This window comes from Botryllus schlosseri, chromosome 2, assembly GCF_051294905.1.
Source record: "Botryllus schlosseri isolate E-star chromosome 2, Bs_hap1, whole genome shotgun sequence".
NCBI classification, from domain to species: domain Eukaryota; kingdom Metazoa; phylum Chordata; class Ascidiacea; order Stolidobranchia; family Styelidae; genus Botryllus; species Botryllus schlosseri.
Window position 1 is genome coordinate 37,660,018 of NC_137237.1, and position 26,736 is coordinate 37,686,753.

General features: G+C 40.0%; 1 protein-coding gene across 1 annotated transcript; it reads right to left on the reverse strand.

Moving 5' to 3' along the window:
- Positions 1–491: 491 nt before the first annotated feature.
- LOC145434588 (uncharacterized) lies at positions 492–26,447 on the reverse strand. Its single transcript, XM_080311927.1, has 21 exons — positions 26,241–26,447; positions 25,085–25,207; positions 24,144–24,290; positions 23,987–24,074; positions 23,711–23,803; positions 22,298–22,506; positions 21,918–22,028; positions 18,006–18,155; positions 17,835–17,925; positions 17,714–17,773; positions 17,472–17,578; positions 16,105–16,221; positions 15,886–16,032; positions 13,768–13,858; positions 13,050–13,085; positions 11,586–11,686; positions 10,810–10,920; positions 7,801–7,950; positions 2,463–2,550; positions 1,121–1,198; positions 492–694 (listed from the first exon to the last, which is right to left on the reverse strand). Exons 1-20 carry the CDS (start codon positions 26,403–26,405, stop codon positions 1,125–1,127), a joined length of 2,259 nt encoding a protein of 752 aa, XP_080168053.1. The 5' UTR covers positions 26,406–26,447; the 3' UTR covers positions 492–694; positions 1,121–1,124.
- Between the last annotated feature and the right edge of the window lie 289 nt (positions 26,448–26,736).

Below are 26,736 nucleotides of genomic sequence, written 5' to 3' on the forward strand. Positions count from 1 at the left end.
GTTGTCTACAAAAATCTTTGAAAACAATTTCGACATCGTTTTTTTGGACAACCTAACACTTTCATCGGTTTGACAGTACAGTTCGAATTTTTTTTAAATTGTTTAAAATATATTCGAAATTTTCCAGCTTCTGTGCGTTGAACTCGACTCAAATTTGGTCTGTGCAGTGTTTGTTCTAGGAAACCTAACAATTTATTCAGTGAATCCCAAGAATCACGAAAACACGTGGTTTTTGAACAACCGTTATGGCCATGCAAGATCAACGATATCGTTCGATTTGATGATGTAAGACTAGTTTATGACTTTTGAGAACGCTTCCACTGCCTTAATCCCGGTTAGACTAATACTAATATGATGTATCTTCACTTCATACGTGGTCGGTTAACATGAAATTGTCAACATATATTTCCGCAGAACTTACATGATTCCTGGTTATTATTAGAACTTCCCACAAAGAAAACGGTTGTCTGGGTAATCGCAAAAAGCTCTGATATTGTTAGTCAAGATTATATTTCAATATCATGATTTCAAATAAAAACCTGCAACACCATCAGCCAATCTTAAGGCACGTTACGTAACGCAGTTTAATCAAACAACAATAAATCATCTGTGCGTATCCTTCTTGCCAAAAATTATGGTAATCAGAGCAAATCCGTATTTCTTCTTTCAGATGCAATCTCCATAACATGGTTTTCTGCGAAGTAAAAATAAAATTGTATTGTATAACCATGGAGTAATCTCGAACTATTACAGAAACGTTTGAGGCAATTGCATTCATGATTTCGCAAATCCGAAAAAGCCCTACAGGACTGTAATAAATATTAAATAATCGACAATGCATATTAATGCATGTCCGAAGTATTTCAGCCATGATGCAGATAATCTGCTTAATTTGACGGTTCGCGTTCGTAAATTAACGTTATTGAGATGGGAGTTGGAGGTCGATATAAGCGGTTGATAAAACCGTATCTCGCACCAGGACCAAATGTGGAGCGAGCTAAGAGTTGGCACATCAGGAATTTATTTTGACTTTGATTTTGACCTTTAAGAATATAAGAATCATCGTGTGAATATCAGCGTGAGCATGATTTGTTGCTTATCGCGTGAATCAGCTTCTCACCAAGTTAAAACATCAGCTTGCTAAAATCTTCTTCGGTGTTCCCGTCCATTTTTGGTATGAACTGGATCTCCATGAAACCTAGGGAAAGTGCATTGTTAATTCAGGTTGAGAACCACTGGAATAGAATGATCGTTAAGGTCACGATTATATATACCTACATCATCAGATAGGCCGTTGGCCATCACGCGATATGCAATTCACACATAACCTCGCACCAAGAAAAGCTATCCTTGGAGCGTCAGTTTTAGCATTTTTGTCGATTGTAATTTTGCGTTGACAGCGTCTCTGCTGCAGTACGCAGTACAGTTTAGTTGAATTGGTAAAATTGACTGGAGCGACACGTAGAAACAGAATTCTTGTGAACCCATAGGCTACCTCGCATGGAATGTACGACTATAGTTTGGTGTGCGAATGACGCGATTAATATATGTTAATCCAACTAACTAATCATGTTACTATAATATTCAATTCATTCTTTCAATGCTCGTTACAGTTAGTTCGTGTTTCGGTAATATCGCCCAGACTAAATTCAATAGCTATAACTAAAATTAATATCCGATTTCCGTGAACGCACAGACCGGTCATTACTAAATATATATTATATATCATGCCATAGCGACTTCACCTGTACACGAAATGGATTCAATGTCTGCACTGCACCTGCGCGTAACAGGTTTTGCGGTGGGAGAGATTTAGCTATTAGATGGGATCATTTTACCGGTGAAGACCCTAAGATTTTCGTGCGTTTTAATATGTAATTGAAAACCATAGAGAACATATTATGTATACCACAATCCTACAGCCGAGGTATATAACAACGCATTAAGCACGTTGATTATCAGAGTGTGGGCAAATTTAACCGATATGGCATTTCTTGGTCAAGGATTGCTAAATTCCATGATGATTTTTGTAGATCATTTTAGGAAAAAAAGTTCGTTTTTGGATCAATATAACTATAAGATTGCGCTAATGCGTATCTCTTTTTTATGTTATTGTTGTTATCAAAAGAATACACAAATAAAATTGGATGCTTAGATTTATCTTCGATAACGTCACAAACAACGTGTTGTCGTATGAGGGAGAACATGAATATAATTTTTGATCTTGAGTGTATGCTCTCACTTGAAGTTACTTTGACTTGGAAAATGCTAACTTTACTTCTGGCGAGAAATGTACTTCGACTTAAGTACTAACAATTATTACTCCTAATACCTCTAGATATTTCACAATATTGACCAAAACGACCAATATCGTCATTTAGTAATAGAAAAAATGATGCTGTGGTGTTGTGCGCTTAACATGTTCAACCTTATCTTCATAGTAAAATATATAAAATGTTTACCTTTATTAGGTCCGTGATAGTTACTTCGCAACGGTCGATTGACTACGTCCTTTTCCCCAAACGCCCATATCACATTAAGAGGCCCTTCCTGTTGCGAACAGGATAGGATTATTCAGATCTTGTCATGTTAAATGTAAATTATAATCGGCATGCAATACATAGGCACGAGCTGTTAATAATAAGCAATGTTTATCTAAGTGCAGGGCTGTGGAGTCGGTAAATTTTACCACCGACTCCGACTCCACGCATTTTCCATGGACCAACTCCGACTCCTGAGTCTTTAAAACTACCGAATCCGACTTCGACTCCGACTATAACCCCGACTCCAACAGTATTACCAATTTCCTTCGAAAATTATATGCCACAGTAACGGTTAAATGGCTATCATATAACCAATGAACATATGTAAACATATGATTAACGATGGCATGCAAAATTGTTTCATTCTGGCGCAGCTCAAATTATTCACAAAGTATGAAAGATTGCCTTTCTAAATATCCTTCCTTTTTCTTTTTTTTTCAGTTTTTATGACATGGACTCTCTAAAAACCTATAATATGTATGAATCATTCAAACACGACATATATCCGATCCTGTATAAATAAAATGTAGATTAAACAATCGTAGTGTGGCTCTTGTGTATGAGTCAGCAACTAATACAGAGATACATCTTACTAATTTTCTTATTACACACTGTACTGATTACAAGCACACACACTCTCACACTACTAATAGGCATTGGTCAAAAACGAAATTTAGGAAGTAGTCAATTAGCATATGTTTAGTCCACATGCACTTGATCAAGTATTCAAGGACTAGGACTTGCAGTCTTTCATAATCATTTGTTCGACCCAAGCAGCTAAGCTACACTACAAATATTTTTAATTTTGTCAAGTGGGAATGAGCGTTTGGTTATATTTACATCAATTTTACAACCAGGCGATATATTTGCTCTGTCACGATATCTTGTTATAATTCCAAAAATTGCATCAATTTGTGACTGCGTCGCGAAGATGCATATTGCTCCTTTCTTCCTCTGTGCAACTGAATTGTAATCTGCAAATATTGTCCAATTGTATCTATGTCAGGGGTCGCCAACCATTTCGGCCAAAGGGCCACATGAGATTTACGAACCATTGTGTGGGCAACTTGAATGTTGATAATCTCTTTTTAGTCGTCCGATACAAACGAACCGAATAAGGTAACATTGTAAACAAGACTTAGATGACTACGTTTTAAAATTGATAACAATTATGCCATGAAAGCTACGTGTGCAATTGTACAGTGTGCAGTCATGCCCTGGTCGCGCGAAGCGCGAAATTTATTCAAAGGTAATGAATGAATTCGATCAATAAATATATTACTGGCATATATAGGGGTGCCTCCATACAGCAATGGGCTCATTTGACAAGGACAGGATTATTTGGCGTTTTAGACATAGTAATATCGACAGTTTCGGTGAACATGCCTCTGTCATTTTGTGCAAATGTTTCATCGCCGACGATCTCGCTTCGAGCGCACAAGCAAAGTCGCATGTTGGACGACACGTTATCTCCAAATTGCGAGTATAGTTGGACTCAATTATGAAAATTACGCGTATTTATAACTTTCAGGGGGGTTCCAATACTACATGCAAGAAATGTGACAATAAATCATGCGAAGTGATGAGAAAAATTTCAAGTCAAGCAAATCTGGTACGATGAATGTGGTTGGCCCCTGGTTACGCCAATGCGTCAAAACTGCTGATCTAGTGATCATCAAATTTCGCGGTCAGGCTAATCAAATTTTGGTTGGCCTTGCAATTTTACCTGATGATATATCTGATTTCGAGAATTACGTCACAGGCCACACAAAGCCTTCTCGTGGGCCACATTTCGCCTGCGGGACACGGTTTGGCCGCCCCTGATCTGTATCGTTACTAATAACAGTGATTGATGGTACATAAAAATCCTATTATAGATTAGTAATTCAAAGATACTTTTGAAAGCAATTGTTTTCATGATAAAAAGTTGGAGTCGGATTCGAAGTCAGAGTCATTTCCACAAACTCCGACTCTGACTCCAACTCAATCCAGCGAAAATTAGCCAAACTCCGACTCCAACTCCACCGACTCCGAATCCACAGCCCTGGTAGTATGTCGATATCGCTTTTAGTTACATTGTTATTAATCAATAAAATCACATGGTAAGATACGCTGGAAGCGAAAACAAGAGATGCGAATATTATTATTTAGGATAAAAGAGAATATTTTACTCATCGAGGAAATATAATAGGTCCCGCACTACACCACCGAGGATTATCTAGTTCAGTGGTTCCCAACTAGGGAGGAATTCCCCCCTTGGGGGGAATTTTACAATTTTTAGTTAGGAATTTCACTTTAGAATTGTAACGGATTCCCAAATTGTTCATGTCCGAACTGTCATGTGGTCAACCAGTTATATCCGAACGTATGCTCCTTATGACTGATTTTTTGCTGGAAGTATGTTCAAATGCTGTTTGAAATCTCTTTTTCACATACAATTCCCCCTTGCTTTTTTAAAACTAGTTCAGATGTGTTGCAGTTTGAAAGACAATTTTTTACGCCGGCGTCGACCTCTCAATGAAATATATCCTAAGCGAGCAAATGTGGTGCCGAATCTATCACAACAAGGCCTCTAGTGAAAGTTTTTATCTTATATTTTCAAGTCAACATTTTCAGACAGGGATAAAATGTTCCAACGTCATCGATTCAAGTCAAAGAGATCGCTAGCCTAGCTTTATTTTTAATGAACAGCTACCCGATCGAAAAAAGACATGTTAAACCTGTTGCAATGTTGTCGAAACTTAGTGGTTGCCCTAAATTAAGTCACGAGGCTCCGAGTCACAAGTCAATCTCACTTTCATAGTTTTGACTCGAGTCAAGTTGAGTCATTTTCAATTCACCATTGAGTCAAGTCCGAGTCCAAGTCACCGAGCAGAGGGTCAAGTCCGAGTCATGGTATTATGACTCGAGTCCGAGTGCAAGTCATTGTGCTGACTGCTCAGTTTCCAGTTGAAGTCTTGTTAAACCCACTTTTCATAACACGGTTTGGTGACATTGAATGATTTGGAATTATGATATACTAATTTTCCTCACTTTGAGCAGTTTCTTGTCTCATTTTCAAGTACCAGGACCAATACACGAAATTGCAATAGGGTCGTCACTTGTTCTTCGAAATTACAATGAAATGTCGGTCTTGTCGTCTTATAGTCTCGAGTCATATGACTTGGTTCGAGTCATGCACAATGACTCAAGTCCAAGTCGAGTCAATACACAGATTGTCTCGAGTCGAGTCGAGTCGTTTCCGTATTTTGATAAAGAGCTTCTTGGAGGTACAGAACTTCAATGTACTATTCAATTGTATATTTTGATAAAATGACTCGAGTCAAGTCGAATCATCAGAAAATGGTGACTCGAGTCAGACTCGAGTTTGGGCAAAAATGACCTTTTTTAATCATCGGGCAGATTTCTTCCAAGGGGATGATTTTGGCTAAAATTTCCGCCAATGGAGGCACGAGATGAGAAAGGTTGGGAACCACTGATCTACCGTAAACCGGGGTAAATTTGGACACTAAGCAGTAAAAGATATAAATGGTTATTGATGGAAAAGGGTTGCCGCTGGATGTCCAATTCTTTTTCATGAGGCAACAGTACCACAAGTAGTCTCGAATCTCGATAAAAGGTGGATTCATTTCACTACCAGATAAACTTGACTCAACATTGATAAATTATTGGCGGGGTCAATTTCATCAAAATTGATGGCCATTAAACTTCATTCAACCAAACATAGATAGCATGTGATTCATAGATTCAAAACTTGGCAGCAAATACCTCTAAGTAGTCTTAATCCATGGCAAAAATCTCAGTGGGCTCACCCTTAGATCAATACAAGAAAATGTGATGTTCAAAGTTACCCCGTCAGATTTTATCAGAACGGGGTAACTTTGGACAGTTGAAAATATGATATTTAGAGCTCTGGAAAGTGGCTGCTTCATCTGTGTCAAAGCGTATCGTCAACTTTATTCCTAATGACCGGCCAGATGGCTTTTTAAAATGGAATGAGAAGGTTATAAGTTTTAAGGTTTATAGGTCCCAATTGATGAAGGCATGACGGAAAATTTGGATAAGTGGTGAATAAGGGGGCATTACCGTTCATAAACTACCGAATTTTTTTTTGGGGGGGGGAGAGGGGATTAGGTAAAAATCATGCAATAGGCCAGACATATACTATTTTGTTTCTGTTTTAGCCACTGCTCTCATTAACTCTTACCAAATAAGCCTCATTGACGAGGTTTCATAACCAATAGAGTGTAAAGGCATACAAAAAACTACATTGTCCAAAGTTACCCCACATGCAGGGGTAACTTTGTACACGGATAACTTACAAAAATAAGGTACTTATTTATGACCATGACGATTTGTGTTTAGATAATTCTAATCTTTGCTCCACGACCCCTGAAAAACACAAAACTTGCCTACCCTACACCCTAGCATTTCCAAGATACAAAGCGGAATTGTTGAAAATTGTCCAAAGTTACCCCGGTTTACGGTAGTTTCATTCGGAATCATGGTTATCATAGTTGTCGGATGCCATGTCTGTAACTGAGATACGGGCTAAGCAAAACTCACTCATTACCTGCTGGTCGTGAAGTCCGCGGTGAGATATTAACCCACACATTTGTCTAATCCTCGTTTATTCAAATAGCTACAGCCTATGTGGGTTGGAGGCTACATGAGTGTCTCGAATGAGAGAGAATTCACGTAATATCGTCAAAGAAATATATCCCAAGACCATGGACAATATTAGGCGATTGTCTCGCGTAATGGTGTGGTTTTCCAATAGCAAGTCCCTGCTAAACGTCAGGCCAAATGTTATGGATGAGCATTTATAAAGGGTATTCAGGAGTTTTGGATAGTGGGGAATGCAAACTCGGATTAAATCTGAAGTGGGGAATGAAGCCGAAAAGGCCGGGAACCACTGATCTATACTAATGCGCGAAGGGAATTGACGCATTCTGTAGGAATATAGTCCAGCGAGAGCATGCCGAATAACGGTGGTACAAACGACCCAGTACACACTCCATGGGATTTGCTATACATGCCCGATGCAAGATGGAAGTGAAACAAGTCATGATTACCGGATTTGATTCCCATATGCCCAAGCATTAAGATACAAAAGTCAAAACACAAAGTGGGCTGTGCTTTCGGTGATCACATTATGAAATATCATGGACGCCCGAGGTCAAATAACCGTAGAAGGGCAATAGTCATGCAACTCGAAAACAATACTGAAAACAATACCAATTCAGGAATGACGTACCGATATCATTCGGTCAAATTTCCTTTCCTTAGCTTTCAACGATCTCTTGAAGAATACGATCGTTCTTTCATCGGTTTCTTGCGAAACTAGCACCTCGACATCCTGGGATTTGTCCACCCGCGGCACCCTGTTTCCGCCGGCCCAGACGTCCTGATCGAAAGGTTCAATACTGTCATTCAACTTGAGAGACACTATATGCACTAATGGTATTGCAATCGACTCTCATACATGATATAAAAACAGGTATTTGGTAGCGAAGTAGGCCTACTTTCACTACATAATAAATATAATATGATAACACACTTTGAAGAAAATATTATTTAATGTTTCATGTGGTAGGTTTAGTTTACTTTCTTACTACGAGTGATATTGCCATAATAACTTTTACTTGAGAATATCGTGATAACTAATGCATCCTTTTCATACTGCGGCAGTCTTCTAGAAAGAGGGCATCCTATAACATATAACAAATTCAGGAGCAATATTCCCTCTAATTTCTCACGAGTCTGCGCGCACTCACCAACTCACTGCGCTGTCCCCTGGACAACAGTGCGTAGCGACTAAAAAAAAGTCATCACTCCGGCTTTTTGTGCTCACCTGAGATTTCCGGTGCGCAGAGACCGTGAAAGCAATGCGCAATTGCGCACGCGCGCAGCTTAGAGGGAACAGTGTTTGGGACATCCAGTTATTCAAATTTTGAAAAATTATGTGGATTGGTGTTACTGTAACTCAGTGCTTTTCAACCTGTGTGACGGTTCGAACTTGTGCGAATGAAAATTTTCACTGCGAATGACAAGCGTGGTGCGAATGGTGCGAATGAAAATTGTCCATGTTTCTGACTTTTTTTGACGTGAAATAATTCAAATAAACCTAATGCGATACTAAGAACAATGAGACCATTAATTCTGTCGTTTGGAAGCAATTCTAAAAACTTGTTGGTAGTTGGGCATGGGAAAAAGAGGACAATTTTTCAAAATTATCAAACTTGAATGCCGGTGAAAAATCCTGAAAAAATGGTGTATTTTTTCCACTTCGTGGTCGGTTGACCAAAAAAAAGGTCAACCTTCTCGCTCAACGCCCAATCACTAAAATAAAAAAATACTGAGCGTTAGTTCAGTGCTATTTTATGGTATCTCGGTCGAATTTATTTTGCCCTATGTTTTACCAAAATTCTCAAAAAAGAGGACAAAATCGCAAAAAGGAGGACATTTCGGCGTCCTCGGAGGACATTTTCAAAAACCCGAAAAATGAGGACAAATCCTCCTAAAGGAGGACGTCTGGTAACCCTGGTTTTTCTAGTTCACAAGCGAGGAACGCTCCCGATGCGTGTATATTGCGAAGTTTGAGAGAATATTTCCGCCTGGAAAAAAGAATTAGTGGAATCGGTATCAGTTGCTCGGACTCGGAGTCATCCTCCGTGTACGGACCGTGTAGGAATGTAGGTAATAGTAGCCGATGCCAGTCTTGGCATTGGCATATTTGAATGCAAATTATTGGAATTTTGGCACATATTCATGTTGGTTAACAGCAGAATTTTGCGTTTCTTCAACTATAACAATTAGCAAATTAAATATGTAACAAAGTGTTGTTTAGCCTACTCGTGTACCTAATCAAGTAATAGCGGTTGTTAAAAATAAAATTAGTGCAAGCACATTAGTGTCTTACGTGCGATGAATCGTTATCATGCATTACATCGAATTATTAAGTCACTGGGCAGTTTATCTACGGACCATTGCAATAGCTTGTTTGTAATGTTACCTACACCATTTAGGCTCTGACACGCTTTCCGGTTCTTGGACTGCTGATCTCAGGTCGGGTCTAGTTCGTAAAGACATAGGCCTATATATAATTAATTGGTGATGCCACTAAGCTTGCTGATCCACAGGAAAAGTTTGCCTAGTTCGTATTCGAGCCGCCTTTGTACCACAAACTTTGTAGTATTCTGAACTCTACCGAGTTAACTTGAGCACCCTCGGCAGAGCAAAATCAAATCTACCCAGACGTATGTCTTACGATATTCCTTCTGCAGCCTAATTTAGGCTTAATTCGACTGTTGAAACTTATTACTCGTTATGTATATAGATATTGGGGATAGTAAATATAATTTGGCAATATTTCAGTCAGTTTGACAATGTTGTACGATACCCCTAGGAGTCATCCCGTAGTTGACAACCCGGAGCGATATAACTGTGTGGTAATCATGAATCTTATAGAAGTTATAATCATTCAAGATGGTGCAAGTGTTGGCTTTGGCAACACAAGGATAGCGCAAGTTGTTCTTGAAAGATATGTTGAATTGTGTGCTGGATAGATAAGAAACGAATGAAGCCTAAGCCTGTCCATAAATAATCGTCATCAATTATTCGGATTGTGTGGGTTTGTATAGAAATGCATTCGTGATTGTAACGCCCACCGTACCATCCAATCGGCTAACATACCTTAGTACGGTGAAACATCTTTTCGAATGTTGTCAGAAAATGAACCAACGGTGCTAGTCGCAACATTGATGCTACCATTCAAGTGCAGTTTCACTACTTTGTACGTTCTAAATGCGAACTCAATCACATCGCGATGACGTGACATGTCGACTTAGCGAAAAAGTGATAATGTTGCGAGTGGATATTGTTCTTGGGTTCGCCCTTTAAACTTCGAAGGAAATAAATACACGATACTCCTGGAAACAACGAATACCTTGAGAACAACGGGAGTGCTATATCTGTGATTTTTCGAGTGCAGTGATTTTAGTACTTGATTATTCAATAATAAGATACGTTGAATGGAAAGTATTGAAGCTCTGTATACCTCCAAGAAGCTCTTCGAATACAAAAGTGAGAAGTTTCTTCATTTTCGTTTTGTGTAATAAATTCTGGCTGGCTGGTGCGAATGAAATTTTTTTGAAACAAAAAAGTACGAATGGAGCTCAAAAAGGTTGAAAAGCCCTGCTGTAACTGATTGTACGCAAGGCTTCTGGATACAAACCGGATTCTAGTTCAATCAGCATCTACTCACAAATACGTAGCTCTTTCCATTTCTCACTCCCATCATTGCCATGTCGGCTTGCTTCATGTTCTTACCCGGTGAAATTCCGAATCCTACCCATCCATTTGTCAGTGCTCCCAACTAAACGAAATGACGTTTATATTAGTGCATACGCATACGCATACGCATGGCTTATATATACCAATGAAAAACCCAGGGTTGTAACCAAGTCACAAAGCTCCGAGTCACAAGTCAATCTCACTTTTATATTTTTGACTCGAGTCAAGTCGAGTCATTTTCAATTCCCACCGAGTCAAGTCCGAGTCCAAGTCAGCGAACATGGGATCCAGTCCGAGTCATGGTATTATGACTTGAGTCCGAGTCCAAGTCATTGTGTTGACTACTCAGTTTCCAGTTAAATCCTTCCTAAACCCACTTTTTTAACTCTGTTTGGTGATATTGAATGGTTCGCATTTATAATATATCAATTTTCCTCACTTTTAGCAGTTTCTGGTCGCATTTTCAAGCACCAGTACCAACAAACGAAATCCCAATAGTGTGTTGGCTTCGAAATTACAATAAAATATCGGTCTTGGCCGTCTGAATCTCGAGTCAATGACTTGCTTCGAGTCATGCGCAATGACTCGAGTCCAAGTCGAGTCAATACACAGATTGACTCGAGTCGAGTCGAGTCATCCGAAAATCGTGACTCGAGTCAATACAACCCTGGAAAAACCTTCAAAAAATGGCATGGGCCAAATTTTGCAGACATATCCAGGTATTTAAAATTTCCGTGCGAATCTTACCTGGTAAAATATATTCATTTCAAAGTCGACGGACCATTGCAGTATCATTTCCGATTTTTCGTCTAGGACAACCTTCCCAGATTTCGGATAGAAGGCAGATCCTAAAATGTACAAATTGCACATCAATACATTTGCTAATGCCGATGAACCGACGAATGACTCTCTTTTGAGGATGCGTATGCTAATATATATAGTTAAATAGTATATTCATATTGAAATGAACCCGAATATTTTCGGCTGACACTCGTCAGGGGTAATCGTCAGCAACTAGTAGAGAATTGGAAAGAACATTGAATATCAACAATCGTATCACAAAATATGACGTCACCAGCATGAAATTTCGAATGAGAGAACGTTCAATGTACTATTTTTAGGTGATACACGAACTCCTTTTGTTGACAGAGTTTTGGTTGGTGTATTTTGATAAAAGTTGATTCCAAGGCACACAAATGGAATTGTGAACGACCTCGACCTACGATTCGAAATCGGTCGTCTCGATAATTATTCGCACAAATCGGATTATCCAACAGATGTTTGCCGATGGCAGAATTAATGGCCTTTGATCGATCAGCATCAATCTTAAGTGGATGCCATCGGCAAACATCTGTTGGATAATCCGATTTGTGCGAATAATTATCGAGACGACCGATTTCGAATCGTAGGTCGAGGTCGTTCACAATTCCATTTGTGTGCCTTGGAATCAACTTTTATCAAAATACACCAACCAAAACTCTGTCAACAAAAGGAGTTCGTGTATCACCTAAAAATAGTACATTGAACGTTCTCTCATTCGAAATTTCATGCTGGTGACGTCATATTTTGTGATACGATTGTTGATATTCAATGTTCTTTCCAATTCTCTACTAGTTGCTGACGATTACCCCTGACGAGTGTCAGCCGAAAATATTCGGGTTCATTTCAATATGAATATACTATTTAATTGTATATTGAAGTTCTGTACCTCCAAGAAGCTCTTCTAATATATATAGTAATAATGGGATTACAGATATTAAAATTTTTACTCGTTTGAGAACAGTGTTTTCTCGAAAGATAATATTTGTAAAGTACGCCCTATTGAATATGTTACGCAATCATAGATTACACCAGGATTAGTGATCTGCGCCAAGCATACTGTGAGGCGATGTTCCCTCTATAAGTGGACAAAGTCGCCGCGCACAGAAAAATTAGTTCCGCGCACAAAAAAGCGAAAGTGATGACCTTTTTATTTATTTTTTAGACGTTACGCACTGCTGTCCGTGGAATAGCGCAGTGAGTTGGTGAGTGCGCGCAGATTCGTAAAAAATTAGAGGGAACAATGCTGTGAGGCGGATTTATACACGGTGAAATGAGGTGGATCGTCACGTGGAAGGTTGGATACAAACTAGTCGTGCCCAAAAAGACGTATTTATAGCTATCCACTACTTTCGTCTATTCATGCTCTGAACCGAATGGATGGTGACTTACTTAAAAACGGATGCACAAGTTGCACTGATGCTGATCCTGGAAAACAAGATGGATAAATTGGTTATTGATAATTTTTTAATCATGAAATGAAATCGTTTGAAAAATATTGAAGATAAATAGTGAGAGTAAAGTATGGATCAATATTGGGTTATACCATGTGGTTCTTAAACTTTACTAGCTTACGGAACACTTCTCGGAATCCCAAATTCTCGCTGCGTCGTAACAAAATTTAACACAATACATATCTAATTAGACATCTAATTTCAGTTCAGCAATGCGAGGATTCACTTTAGACAGTGTCATGATATTTTTCGGTCCAAAGGCAACAGCGTGATACTAATTGCGTACTCACAAATGCGGTTATAAATATAGTTGATGAGAATATAATTTCTATTTCTGAACAGAGTTTGCATTTTGAACCCCAAACTTTCCTGCGTCACGTACAATGCACAAAACCACACCAGTCAAAGTTAGACAATACCGATCGTGCTTAAATTCTCTGCAAACAATGATAGTCGTCAAGACAGGCGTATCATCAGAAATCATGCATGACTTGAGTGTGTGTCGTTAATTCCACGGAGCCTCTGAGACTGGCTCATGGTAGCCCTAGTGTACCATGGAACACCGGGTAAGAAACACTGGTTTATGCGGAAGAAATCCCACATTCAGTAGAGTCAAGTTACTCGAGGAAAACGAACCGAAGAAACCTACGACCAACCTCTATTCTTTCCATGATACCCTCCACTTTTCGGAATTCCATTTGTGATATCCCTTGGACCATACGCCCATATGATAGTCATAGGCCCATCCTGCAAAATAGATTCCGTGAATATCTCGAAACGTTAAATTCGAAAATATATCAAAGTCCATTATGCAGTGATTACTAACGAAACCGGCATTCAAGTACATTTATTTTGGCGCGCAGAATCACTCATATCAACCAAAACTTAGTATGAATGCATCAATCGATTCAGTCAAACCGCAAAGCTAGTCATGTACACAGAACCTGACAGCGTATACTACCACAGTTACGGTGTATATATTCAGCGAATGCTGAGGTGATCAACGATGGACAAAGTACTCAGCGTTTGCGCTAACGTAAATAAAAAGAAAGCCCGCAAATTCCCATGTAGAAATAGCACTTTTCAAGACATGCCAAGACTACATCAAGCGGAAGCGAAGAATTGAACTCTGAAAAGTACTCACTATCTTATCAATGGTTTCAAAAAGTAGAGGTGTTCAAGGAATCGCATGAAGTTTTAGCAGGTAATTGAATGTGGCAGGTTCAGTACTTGCAAGTAATATCTTCGCGAAAAACATAGACGTGATACAAACTTACGCAAAAACTACTTTCCAATTTCACAGATCTATATTGTAAAAAGTGAAAAAAATCTGTGAAAACTATTCAAGCGGAAGTGGAAGTCATCTACCTATAGTGTATATAGTGCAAGTAGTTAAAACCTGCTTGATTACTCTGAGAAAACGTAACATTACATTTTCACTGATTCCCTCTAGCAGTGATCTTCAAACTGTTCTTAATCACAATAAAAATTAGTAAACTGGATAGGCCTAGGTCTCATAATATGATTGGTGACGTCAAAGCCAACAGGACGATGATTCATGATATCGGCTTCTGGAGTTAATCATTGCTGTTCAAGATTGATCACATGTCTGCAATAGCATTATTGGTAACTCAGCACTATTCTTGAATGATACGTTGATTGCTTACGCAATTGACGTGGTTAAATGCGCTATCGCCTCATGGTAAAAAGGATCTCGGAGCAGTAGGCGGTAGACAGTTACTAGCGGATGCCATCCCAATTATCTCAGACGACCTTGAGATCAATCGTGTTCATCCGGTTCGACACCGTTACTTTTAATCGGGCAATTCGAATAATGGTTCGAATAGACCCGGGGTGTCAAACTCAACTTACGTCGGGGGTCGGATTCAAACCTTCAGATCGCTCGCGATACCGACCAGTTCAATGATTCTTAAATATCACGTCAAATCCATGCCCTTGTTTTTGTCTTGTATACTTTATGATCAAGCCTATGTACAAGATAGTAAATTACATAACATTACTTTTCTTAAGAATTCTCTTCTAGCAATACCTTTATTCGCAAACCACGGAATTTGCGAACATACGATAATTACCCGATTGAATGCAGTGATAACCGGTAAGATAGGGGCTCCAATGACGATATATGGTGGTATAATTCAATGCTCTATTTGTTTTAGTCGTTAGCCCTATACTATACATATGCGTCGTGAGTAATACTAGCGATTTAACTGTAAATGGAATTTGATTACTTATTATTGCCTAATCGCGATTCAGGTATCTCTGGAGGTCGCGGTCCTTTTGAGCGAGAATTGTTTCAGCAGTGCGACCACCGTAATATTATCCATATAACCTGTATATGACAGTTTCGCATTGACGTTGCCGCTTCTCTTAGAAATTATTTTTAGGTACATTTTCCCATAAAACTCTGTACTCAGTGTGCACTTTTTTGCGTTATCCTTGCCTCCTGTCAATGCCGACGACTAGAGTAAAACGACTATACGGCAGTCAAATGGTTATCATGTGGCCCATGAGCAATTATTAGTGCTCTACATATGTAGGTGTGAGGGATTAAATAAAGGAAACATTTCTTACTGCCAAATCTAAATATTTGTTAAAAATATTCCGGACAATACAAATATTTTCAAATCTACTCATAATTGCTTCGCGGGCCGGATGAAAGCGTCTGGTGGACTGGATGCGGCCCTCGGGCCGTATGTTTGGCACCCTTGGAATAGACTTCGAATCAGGGATTCGTTTCGCGGCACCGGTCTTACCGTAATGTCTCGGTCTGATTTTTCGGACGCCAGGTATTTTTTTCGGAACGTTACAGTTGTGTGCGATGCTGTTTGTGAGTGAGACAATAACTCGACGTCTTTACTTCTATCTCTGGCAGGAGCCCCATTTCGCTTAGCGAACGTATCCTGTTTGAGTGTACGAACATGAGCTCAATGGAACCGGAAATGACCAATTACATACGGACATGCTCTACTTACCACGATGTAGGCTTCGCCATTAGGTCTGACGCCAGTCATAACTATATCGGAATTGGCCATGCTGTTCATTTTCGAGGCCAAACCAAATCCAATCCACCCAGTGGTTGGTGCCATCAACTGAAAGTATAGATACGCGTTACTAACACATATATGTGTATTAGGGCTGTTCAAAAATAACCTTTTTTCCTGAATCTTGCTGGCTACGTGATTAAATCGTTAGGTTGCCTTGAAAAACGACGCACAACAAACTTGAATTCATTCCAACCAATATTCGCGGCTTTCGTACAGTTTAAAAATTTTGAATTTGCCCAAAAATGCAAAAAAGTTTTTTTTCAAATTTTTCTTCCAACCCCATGAAATTGTTGCGCTGTCTACAAAAACGATGCAAAACAAATTTGACTCAATTCCAAGCTGTAGAAGCGGAGTTATTCAAGTTTTTCGATGATAATTCTGGGATGATCCACCGATCAAGGATAATCCTAGAATTATCAAAGAAAAACTGACATAACTCCAATTTTGGGCAATTTTGGGCAAATTCAAAATTTTCAAACTGTACGAAACCCGCGAATATTGGTTGGAATGAATTCAAATTTGGTGTGCGTCGTTTTTCAAGGCAACCTACCGATTTAATCACTTAGCCAGCAAGATTCAAGAAAAAAGAATATTTTTGAACAGCCCTAATGTATATATATATATAGTAACATTCTCATCAACATTAGGACATAATTCAAAATGATTTCCAACAGAGTTGATCGAAGTGGCTTAGTTGTTGCTACTACAGCCCATAAGGTGCAGTGTATAATTGCCAATGCCAAAAATATGACAAAAAAACTACTAGTAGAAGTAGAAAGGTGTGGGAACCACTCAAGTCCGTATTGTTTACTGTTGGATTGTCACGAGGCCAATCGCAGTGTACAACTCTTGCCTATAATACTGAAAGACGAATATCCCCACAAATTGGTACGTAGTGGTATATTTAAACACTGTAACCCAACCGAATCGTGGATTTTATTTTGACAATTCGAAGCTATTACTGAAGCTACTTGGCTAAATTTTACGACGATTTCGGTTCTAAGAGTAATGCAAAACTACTCAGCAAACTTGAGTGGTTTATAATTGAAGCTTTTCAAATGAAGTCGGAAGTTGGCCTACACTCCACTAATTTCGCTTCCTAACCCATTTCAATTGAATAAGTCGAATGCACAAGCCCATATATAGATATACCTCGTGGTGAAGTGATATCTATTGGCGTCTACAGTCTGTGGGGCTGGTAATACCCACTCTTTCGCTAATTGCTTATAGACCCGGAGCTACGATACTTGCGCGACAAGTTTTGTGTGATTCAAATGTGTCAATATCAGACTCACGGTGATGTTGACGCTCGCGATGTCATTGCCCCATTTCAGCAGAACCGTTTTATCGTCGTCAAGATATTGCTGTCCGCCGTACAACGTGTTGGAGTCAAAATCGTCGCCTACAATCAACAAGCATTTGGTGGTATCAAAATTCAAAAACTTTTGAGTATAATGACGCTATTTCAGTCATACAAGTCATTTCAATCAAACGAAATGCGTACATCTGATATAACGACGAAGAGCTGCTTAATCACCTGTATAATATATATCATCTTCGCTGCCGTCTTCATGCGTCAGATCCGTGACCACGCTACCTGTAGATGTGTGTCAGGTCATGAAAGCCTACGTACAACGATTAACTCTTCGCAGTCTTACCGCGATTTAGAAAGTGATAATTAACAGGACTTGGACCTCCGACCAAGTCATAGATTCCCATGGCGTAGATAAAGAATAACTTTCCCGCAGTCTGCAAGCAGTTCGACATTATAGTGGTACCTAACATTCATACTGGGGGTGATAAATATAGTCTGATCACGGCATGCTTACTTTAATAGACTTAATGTCGAACTGATCCGATACTTCTAGATATCGGGTGAATTTCACCGTCGTGTGAGTGCCGTTTTCCATGCCGGAAAGCAAGTGAACATCTTGCGATGCTTCGACGATCGGAACGTAATTTCCAGTTGCAAAAGCATCCTGAATAAACAATTTCGATTATATGATATGCATAATTACTGGGCTATATCCAATTCCTCGTCGGAAATCCATCACATGAGATGTATTAGTAAGCAAGCAGTTATGTAAATGTTTTCTAGTTGCACTGTTGTATGACGTGTTTTTGGTTTTAGATCTTTTTCTACTTCCCTGTAGCGAATGTTCAGTTGGCCCAGGATGAAGTTTACCTCTACTTTTCATTTTCGCGAAGTATATAGTAAAGTGTTCCGATAAACTTGCATGGTTTATTGGAGCATAATCATTTCAAATCATATGAGGCTTTACTGGGTTGTTACCAAGTCACAAGGTTCCGAACCACAAGTCAATCTCACTATTGTAGTTTTGACTCGAGTCAAGTCGAGTGATTTTCAATGCATCACCAAGTCAAGTCCGAGTCCAAGTTGGCTAGTAGAGGGTCGAGTCCGAGTCATAATGTTTTGACTCGAGTCCGAGTCCAAGTCATTATGTTCACTGTTAGTGTTTTCAGTTCAATCCAGTTCAACCCGCGTTTCTCAACTCTGTTCGAGTGATAGAGAATGGCTCCCTTTCATAATATTGCAATCATCCTAGCTCGTAACGGTTTCTGGTCCTATTTTTCAAATATCGGGACTGATAGATGAAATAGTAATAATGTTGCAACATTACTGTTCTTCGAAGTTGCAATGAAATGTCTCTCTTGGCCGTCCTAGTCTCGGCATTGAAGCCGCTATAAAAACTACAGCATCAAGTCATCCGCATTATAGCCAGGGCCCCAAAGGGACCGGGATGTATGTCCAACATATCACTGCTCAAAAAACTCTGTGTCCTAAACATAAAAGATACGCGGAAACTGTAAATTGCAAAGTTTATGTATCAGTTGCACTGCGGCCACTGCCCCGGAAACTTCAATGACTTCTTTACCTCGCTGTGTAAAGTGCATAAGTACGACACACGCGTGTCCACGTCGTCCAACCATGGTGTGGACACAGGGAGAGTGTACGGCTCACTGCATTTGGGTTACGTCAGGGGTTCTCAACCTTGGGGGGCGCCCTCCTTGGGGGGCGCGGGAAGCTCTCAGGGGGGGGGGCGAGAAATTGACCACGTCTGTATGAATTCTGACTAAGAATGTGCTTCTCAATCATTCTGAGAAGACGATTGTTAAAGATGAAACTTATTTCGTATTCAAGAAATCTCGCCAAATTCTAACTCCAGCAGTCGCGCTCAACGGAGTATAAGCTGATTTCAACTTCATTTGAGCAAATTTTTGATATTCTTTCAAAATTTGGAGCAATTCCCACGTGCAGGTCATTCATTACTTCATAGCTTGGGCAGTAGCCTAAAGTTCGGTGCGCTGGGTAGCTGTTGCTAATAATTGGCGAACTTCACTGGCCAAGACAGATTTAGATGCAAGTTGCACGGTTTCGCCCTCCGTTAAGCTACCCTAAATAAACACAATTTATTCAATTCCAAAAGTGATCAAATTTAGCATGGCAGTACAGAACGATGCCGTGCTCTCTATAGTCACTACCAGCATTAGGATTAGTCTCAGTGCAACCTACCTTGAAATAATCTGATGTCCTGTTCAATGTTTTTTTGCTATTTTCAAACAAGTTTGGGGAAATTTGCCAGAAATGTTAGAGACTCAACAACTGGAATGCGGATTCAAACTGGGCGCAAGACATACCATATCTATACTATTAGATCAGGGAAGGGCAACCTGTTGCTGTAGAAGGGAATTTGTACGACCGTCGACACCTAATTGAATTAGTATGTGTTGGCATCCGTGGACATGCAAATTGAAATTACGACTTCACTGCCGAATTTTTGAGAGATTTTAATTCATCTTGAAATTTTCTTCACACTCCGCTCAATTCAACATAACTTGATTTTTCGATTTTGATATAGTAGCGCCCTTCTCACTCTGGGCCGGAATCGTGTGCTCCTCACGAAAGAAATTTGTTTATGGTACATTTGGATGATTTTAATATATTTCGACTACCGATACAATCGACAATCCTGATCGGGGGTCGAGAAATAACAGCATGCAACCAAGTGACTAATAACATTTGGCCCACCCGAAGATGCATTGTCATTTATAACTTGCCCTACATTTTAAAATACACTCCCTCAATGAACCCTACCTGTGTATCTGATCACATGGGCTAAGAGAGGATAAATATTTGATAATAATATGTGATACTGCTACTATTAATCACGGAATTCATTCGTGAATCTGAAAAATTTTCGCGCTCAGCGTGTCAATAAACAATCCCAGCATCTATTCATAACATTGCGACTCGCGATTTCGGTACGTACAAAAGGCTTTTGCTAAAAGTATAATAGTCCGGATTCCAGAGTTCACCGGCAATGGATATGGACAGATTAGGTATTTCGCGTCCAGTTAGTTCATTACGGCTATGCCCTGGAATGCGGCCTTGGGCTACATAAGTAGGCTAATCAAAATGGGCCGTGATTAGCAAAAAGGTTGCCTACCTCTGTACTAGATGATGTGCTCTTTTAGACATGACGAAAAGTGTAGGGGGGGGGGGGGGGTCAGGGGGGGCGCAATATTTTCGACCATCCCCAAGGGGGGCGCGAGTCCAAAAAGGTTAAGAACCGCTGGGTTACGTCATACTTTCCATTTGACGAAAATTCAACTTTACGGCCATTTTTGACCGGCTTGCCGACGGCAAAATTCGATAAAACGGGTATCAATGGAAAGCTGCTGCTGTACTGATTAGGAAAATATAAATTTTATTCTATTCATAGTCCTGCAACCCCCAAAAATCAGCCTAGTAATTTGCATTGTGTTCGAGTTTTTGCATTGTGACGCAACAATTCTGTCTGGCAAAACGAGAGTGAAGCTGAGAAGAAAGAGCCAGACAGACCTGTTGCGTCACAATGACAAAACTCAATAACAATGAATACTTCTAGGCTGATTTCAGGGGTGCCAGGAATATGAACAGAATAAAATTTATATTTTTGTGATCAGTACATCAGCAGCTTTCCATTGATACCTGTTTTATTGGATTTTGCGCTCGGCAAGCCGGTCGAAAATGGCCTTAAAGTTACCTTTGGTCAAATGGAAAGTATGACGTAACCCAAATGCAGTGAGCTGTTCATTCTCGCTGTGTCCACACCATATAGGACACTATGGTCGAACTATCCTCTGGTTGACAAAAAAGATTATCGCTCTATCAAATAAGCCGGACCTAAAGTGTGTAACAGTATCTCGCCGGCTATCCGACAGTTGTCGAGCATGTCCACATTCAAGTCGAAATACAAGCAATTTCCGCTGAATGAATACTAGTCAGCCCTCACCATTTACCGGACCACGACCTGACATATCGATCTCGCCATCCGTCGCTTGCCACTTCATATTATATTCTTTTCCTTTCATTGAGTGTGCATGCCTCCTCTTTACATCGCCCAGGCCCAGGTGGGTGTCTGATCTTAAAACTACTCCTAGTCGTTTCGGCATCTTCCTATCATTCATTGTATTGCAGTCTTGTGATGTTTTCAAGTGATGAAATTTTATGAATAAACTTGAACTTGAGCTTGTGTCATATGACTTGGTTCGAGTCATGCAGAATGACTTGAGTACAAGTCGAGTCACCAAAAAATCGCGACTCTAGTCGACTTACGACTCGACTCATTACAACCCTGAAGCTTTATCAAATTATTCGAAAGTAACTGTAAATCGCGCGTAGGGTCGTGGTAACAGGTAAGGTGTTGATAGTTTTGAGGACGTGATTCGGTACTTACGTACAAATACGGTCCCTTGTCGTCATACCCAAACATAATAATGTCAGCATTCGTCATTCCATTTACTTCTGAAAATCCTATGCCCATCCAACCGCGAGTCTGCCCAGATACCTGTTCGATAGACGGAAACATTGCGAACATAAATAAATGATACACATTGGTGGAGGTCTAATCAATAGCGTAGCCACGCTGAGTACTTTGACCAACTCTATGGTCTTCAAGATCAGTAGAAGTAGAGAAAATAGCCTTCCGAAACTTCGCGCGTTTCTGCAATTGAAGCGCCCAAAACTGTAGCTAATTTATAGGTGCGAGCGACCCCGATACGAATAGTAACTGCTCATGCCGAGCTCAAACGTAGCGATAGTTAAGCGTCTATCCACCTCGAACGTAATATTTCCGTCTGTAATGTTCCAATCTATCTTCATTCTCCCTGTTCCCGATGTGAAGCTCCTTTCAACATGTAATTCCATTTCTTCAACCTCTCCTCCCCCTTCAACTGGATCTTCCTCTCCTTCTCCTTCCTCGTCTGTACTATCCCCTTCTCCATCTTCGCCACCATGATCGTGATCGCCGTGGTCAAGCTCCTCGCCTGCGAATGAATAACTTTGTGTTGCTACCGTTTACATTTGGTACTAGAAGTTATACAGATAGCCTATTCTGACCATACATTGTTTGTGTTACTATTATATGCAACATGAAACCTGCATACAACGGGTTCGCATTGACGTTTACGCCACTTTTAATAAATACTTTTGGCCCAATTCTATAGAAAAGTGTGAAATAGATCCGACATTTTTGTAGTCTCGTAAGTTGTGATGTCAACGTCACAGAAACATTCCTAGTGGTAACTACAGAGTGAAACCGAAACAATGCCGTCGGAAGGTTATAACGTGTCAAATGAACATGTTATACATTTGCTGTGTCGAGGAAACATTTATGTGAAAGTATATCTTTCTAAAATTCACAAAATGTGTCGGAACTATTCTGGATAATAATATGAGCATTTTTCAATTTACATTACACAGACTTGCTTCTCGTGCCGGATATAATCGTCTGGCGCGCTGCATGTTTGACACCCCTGAGGTTAGGATTAAGGTCGACTCGCGGTTGGGTATACGATTTGGTAATAACTCGGTTAGGGTTGAAGAAGCCAATAAATACGACGTGCGTGAGAGTTAAAGAGACGAAATAAAAAGTTAGTATTGTAAAGTTACACATGCAAGTCGCATATTATGACCGGTCGCTTTAAATTGCGCTAAAATGTGTGTTCAAATAGTCAACAATGATCAATAATACTCATATGTATGGTGTCCTTGTTGTTGTCGTTGTTGTAGTTTGTGGTATTCATGGCGTTTGTTGACTACCATGGTCATTTACACTGGGCCAATTTTCTTCATTCGTATTCCGAAGGGGGATACTTGTCGCACGGCCCACTTCTAGGCTTTTATAGGACACCGCTTAAACGGATGAGATGGCGAGAGAGGTATGATATCCTTTGTCCGATATAAGTAAGAGATTGGTTTCTTAGCATGGCGGGATTCGAATAAGCGCACGCCATCATCCTAAATGAGCAGTCAAAAGGAAATGTAACACAGATTTGTACGACATCGCGAGGAGTTAATCATTAAGAATAGCATATTTCAGAATGTGTATGTCTCGAACCGCTCGTTTGGCAAGATTCTGAACTTTTTTCACGTATAATGAGTCAATGAGCATCGGTGTTGTATTTAAAGGCTCTTATACTCTTATACGAAATGCGGCATGGTTTGCCAATTATAATGCGCTAAGCTTACCCATCGATTCGGTCTCTGCTGTAGCCACAGTTGCTACCGGCATTGAGGTGTCAGGCATGAACGGCTTCTTTAACAAATCCAGAGACATTATACCTGTAGGCAAGTATAAAGCAGCTAAAGGTTGTTGTCATACCCATCATAGAGCAGATTTACTTATCTAGAAAGGTTGTGTTCAGCATAACCAATATACAGGCCCATCTACATGAGGCTTACATCGCCGGCTCAAAGTTTGCCAGAAAACACATGATCCATGCGTCAAACGTCAAAGAAACTCACCCCGTTTTCTAAAATGGTATTTGGCTTGCTGTACTGTTTGAGGGTCCGCTGATACATCATACGCAAAAAGGACTCCGACCATTCCTGGCTGTAATCAGGACTCGATTTTAGTTGAAGAAAGTGAAGATATCTTATAATTTTAAAAGTGATTTCGTACCGTAATTGCAACATCATCATCTCCGTTTCCACTTAGCGTTCGTCGAAACAAAACAGTGGTGTATCCATCCTTTTCGTCGGCCGAAAGTAGTGTCACATCTTGACTTTGATCAAGCTTTGGTCTAGTATTTCCAATGCCAATTGTATCCTGTGAATATTATGTCACCTGACATACTTTTAAGAACTTAATTAGCAGATGTATGGGCGCTTTCCTAAAATAGGTAGTGCATACTCTAAAGTTTGCAATTTACTAAATGGCAATCCCAGCCGAATGCTGAGTTCAGACTTGCACAAACTGTATATTAGGGTCACCATATTTTGGAATCGGGAAAGGAGGTCACTTTTACCAAATCGGAAAAGTTAGCTGGTCAAGACTGAAATCAGCGGATTTTGATATTTTTGCTGGAAAATTTGTGGAGTTGACTAAAAAAAAGGTCATCACTTTCGTTCGTCTTCCGATTTACGCACTTTTTACTTCAATTTAGTGGGTTGTCAAAATGCGCGACTAGAACGATAACTGGAACTGAGGGCCTAAAAAAAATCCGCGACTAATCGACTAAAACACTGCTAACTAATAACTGATAATAGCGATTTATGAATTGCAATTGACCGAAGACATCTGAGAGATAGAATCGAAATTTCAAAAGAACAGATTTTTAAGGTTTTAAATGGTTAGTAGTTATGACTCTGAGCCAGCAACGGCTGCTAGAGCATGACACAACATATTAACTGTGATGCGATCCTTGCAAAACGACGACGTTTTCTAGCTGATCTACAAGTAAAGTTTTTTATGAGCACAACTAGAACTAGAACTAGAACTATTAAAAAACCAGTAATTAATCGACCTTCAACTAACGAGATTGATAGTTTGTACATGTATGAGTGAGTATCATAACACTTTTACCCTCACATGATTAGGCAAATACAAATATGCGCACTTACAAAAATGTAATTCGTTCCGTCATCATAAACACCAGCCATTACAATGTCCGCACCCCTCATACCCCTGGTGACTCCTGGCTTGTGTATGCCAAGTCCCACCCATCCTGTTGTTTTTGCTCGAAGCTGAAATTGACGTAATCATTTGTTTTCACTACTACACATTCTGTTGGATAAGGTGTTGCGCCGCTTGATAGCGGAAAATATGAATCGTTCGCGCAGCAACGTTATCTGTTTACGAGACAGAGTTTCTGCGATGGACACTAGGGATGGGGCAAACTCAGGTACGGGGACTAGTATATACGTACACGTCTATCACGTGTCGCGAAATACAAAACATCTAATCGGTATAACTTATGCGCCCAACTGTATGTGATCACAAATTTGATGGTATTTTCCCGACTCCCCCTCTGGGTCTCGACGCAGCATGTACCCTCATGCACTAACCTAGGTTCGAAGCAACCCCGTGGAATGAATTGGTGGCTCACTAAAAATGGTTGACTTATAGTTTGAATTACGATAGAACTCGACATACCAGATAATTAGCCAGCGTGGGTATTAAATTGGAAGTACACGCGATGCCGTAAATGTCCACTTTAGCAATTAAAGGTATAGGCGTATAGAGACTTCCAAATCATGTCGAAACCACTGTAAGAGGAAGTACAAAACGAAGGTATGAGCGGTACTGAAGTAATTAGTTTCACATAGTAGATTTCATCAACGGATTGTTGGGGAGCAGTTAATCGAATGCGGCCATACACATAACTGTAAGATTCGTCGTCAAGTGACCGAGGAATTTGATGACACTACAAATATAGGTAAAAGTTTCGAAAATACTTCAGTCACGGTGACAGACGGTTTGATTGAACACGGTTCCCGTGACATTTTGACCCGTAAAATCATATCTTCAATATATTTCTACTATACAAAATACGAAATGTAAAACTAGGTAGTTTTTATTAAAGACTGTTTCGTTAAAATCGAAATCGCCAAAACACATAACAAATTGATAAATATAGTGTACGCAGATTAAAATTGCTGGTAGCCTACTCTCAAAAAAGTAGACGTCGTTCGTTACGGCGGATCATCAAAAACATCAAGCTTCTAACATTGTTGAGTTGCGCGTTTAAGTTCGTAGTTTTTGTTCTGGGGCTGATACCTTGAATATGATGTACCCAGCTCCTGCAGTCCATTCCAAGTCGAAGTCGCTCATAAGAGTTACTTTATGTTCGAATGAGGTCGAAGTCGAGATTGGATCTGTATCTGCTACTATTTCATGGCAGTTGGCCAAAAGCAAGCAGACCAGAATTGCCTTGAAAATCATGTTCTAGAGATATTTGTTGAATCTGCACAGGAATATAGCAATTGACATTATTTCTTCCGCTCGTCAGGGATTGGGGATGACCACTGACACATCAGGGTATAAAACACAATCATGGGTTATATGCAACCCCTAGACCAGTGGTTCCCAACGTGGGCGATTTGGCGGTCTAGGGGGGCGAAAATGACGAAGGGGGCGATAGGGGGCGAAAATAGCGAAGGGGGCGACAGGGGGCGAAAATAGCGAAGGGGGCGATGACGCGTTAAAACGGCTATATTGCAGCCAAGTCGGAGAATTGACCTATTTTTTTTTTAGCCAACCCACGAAAATTTAG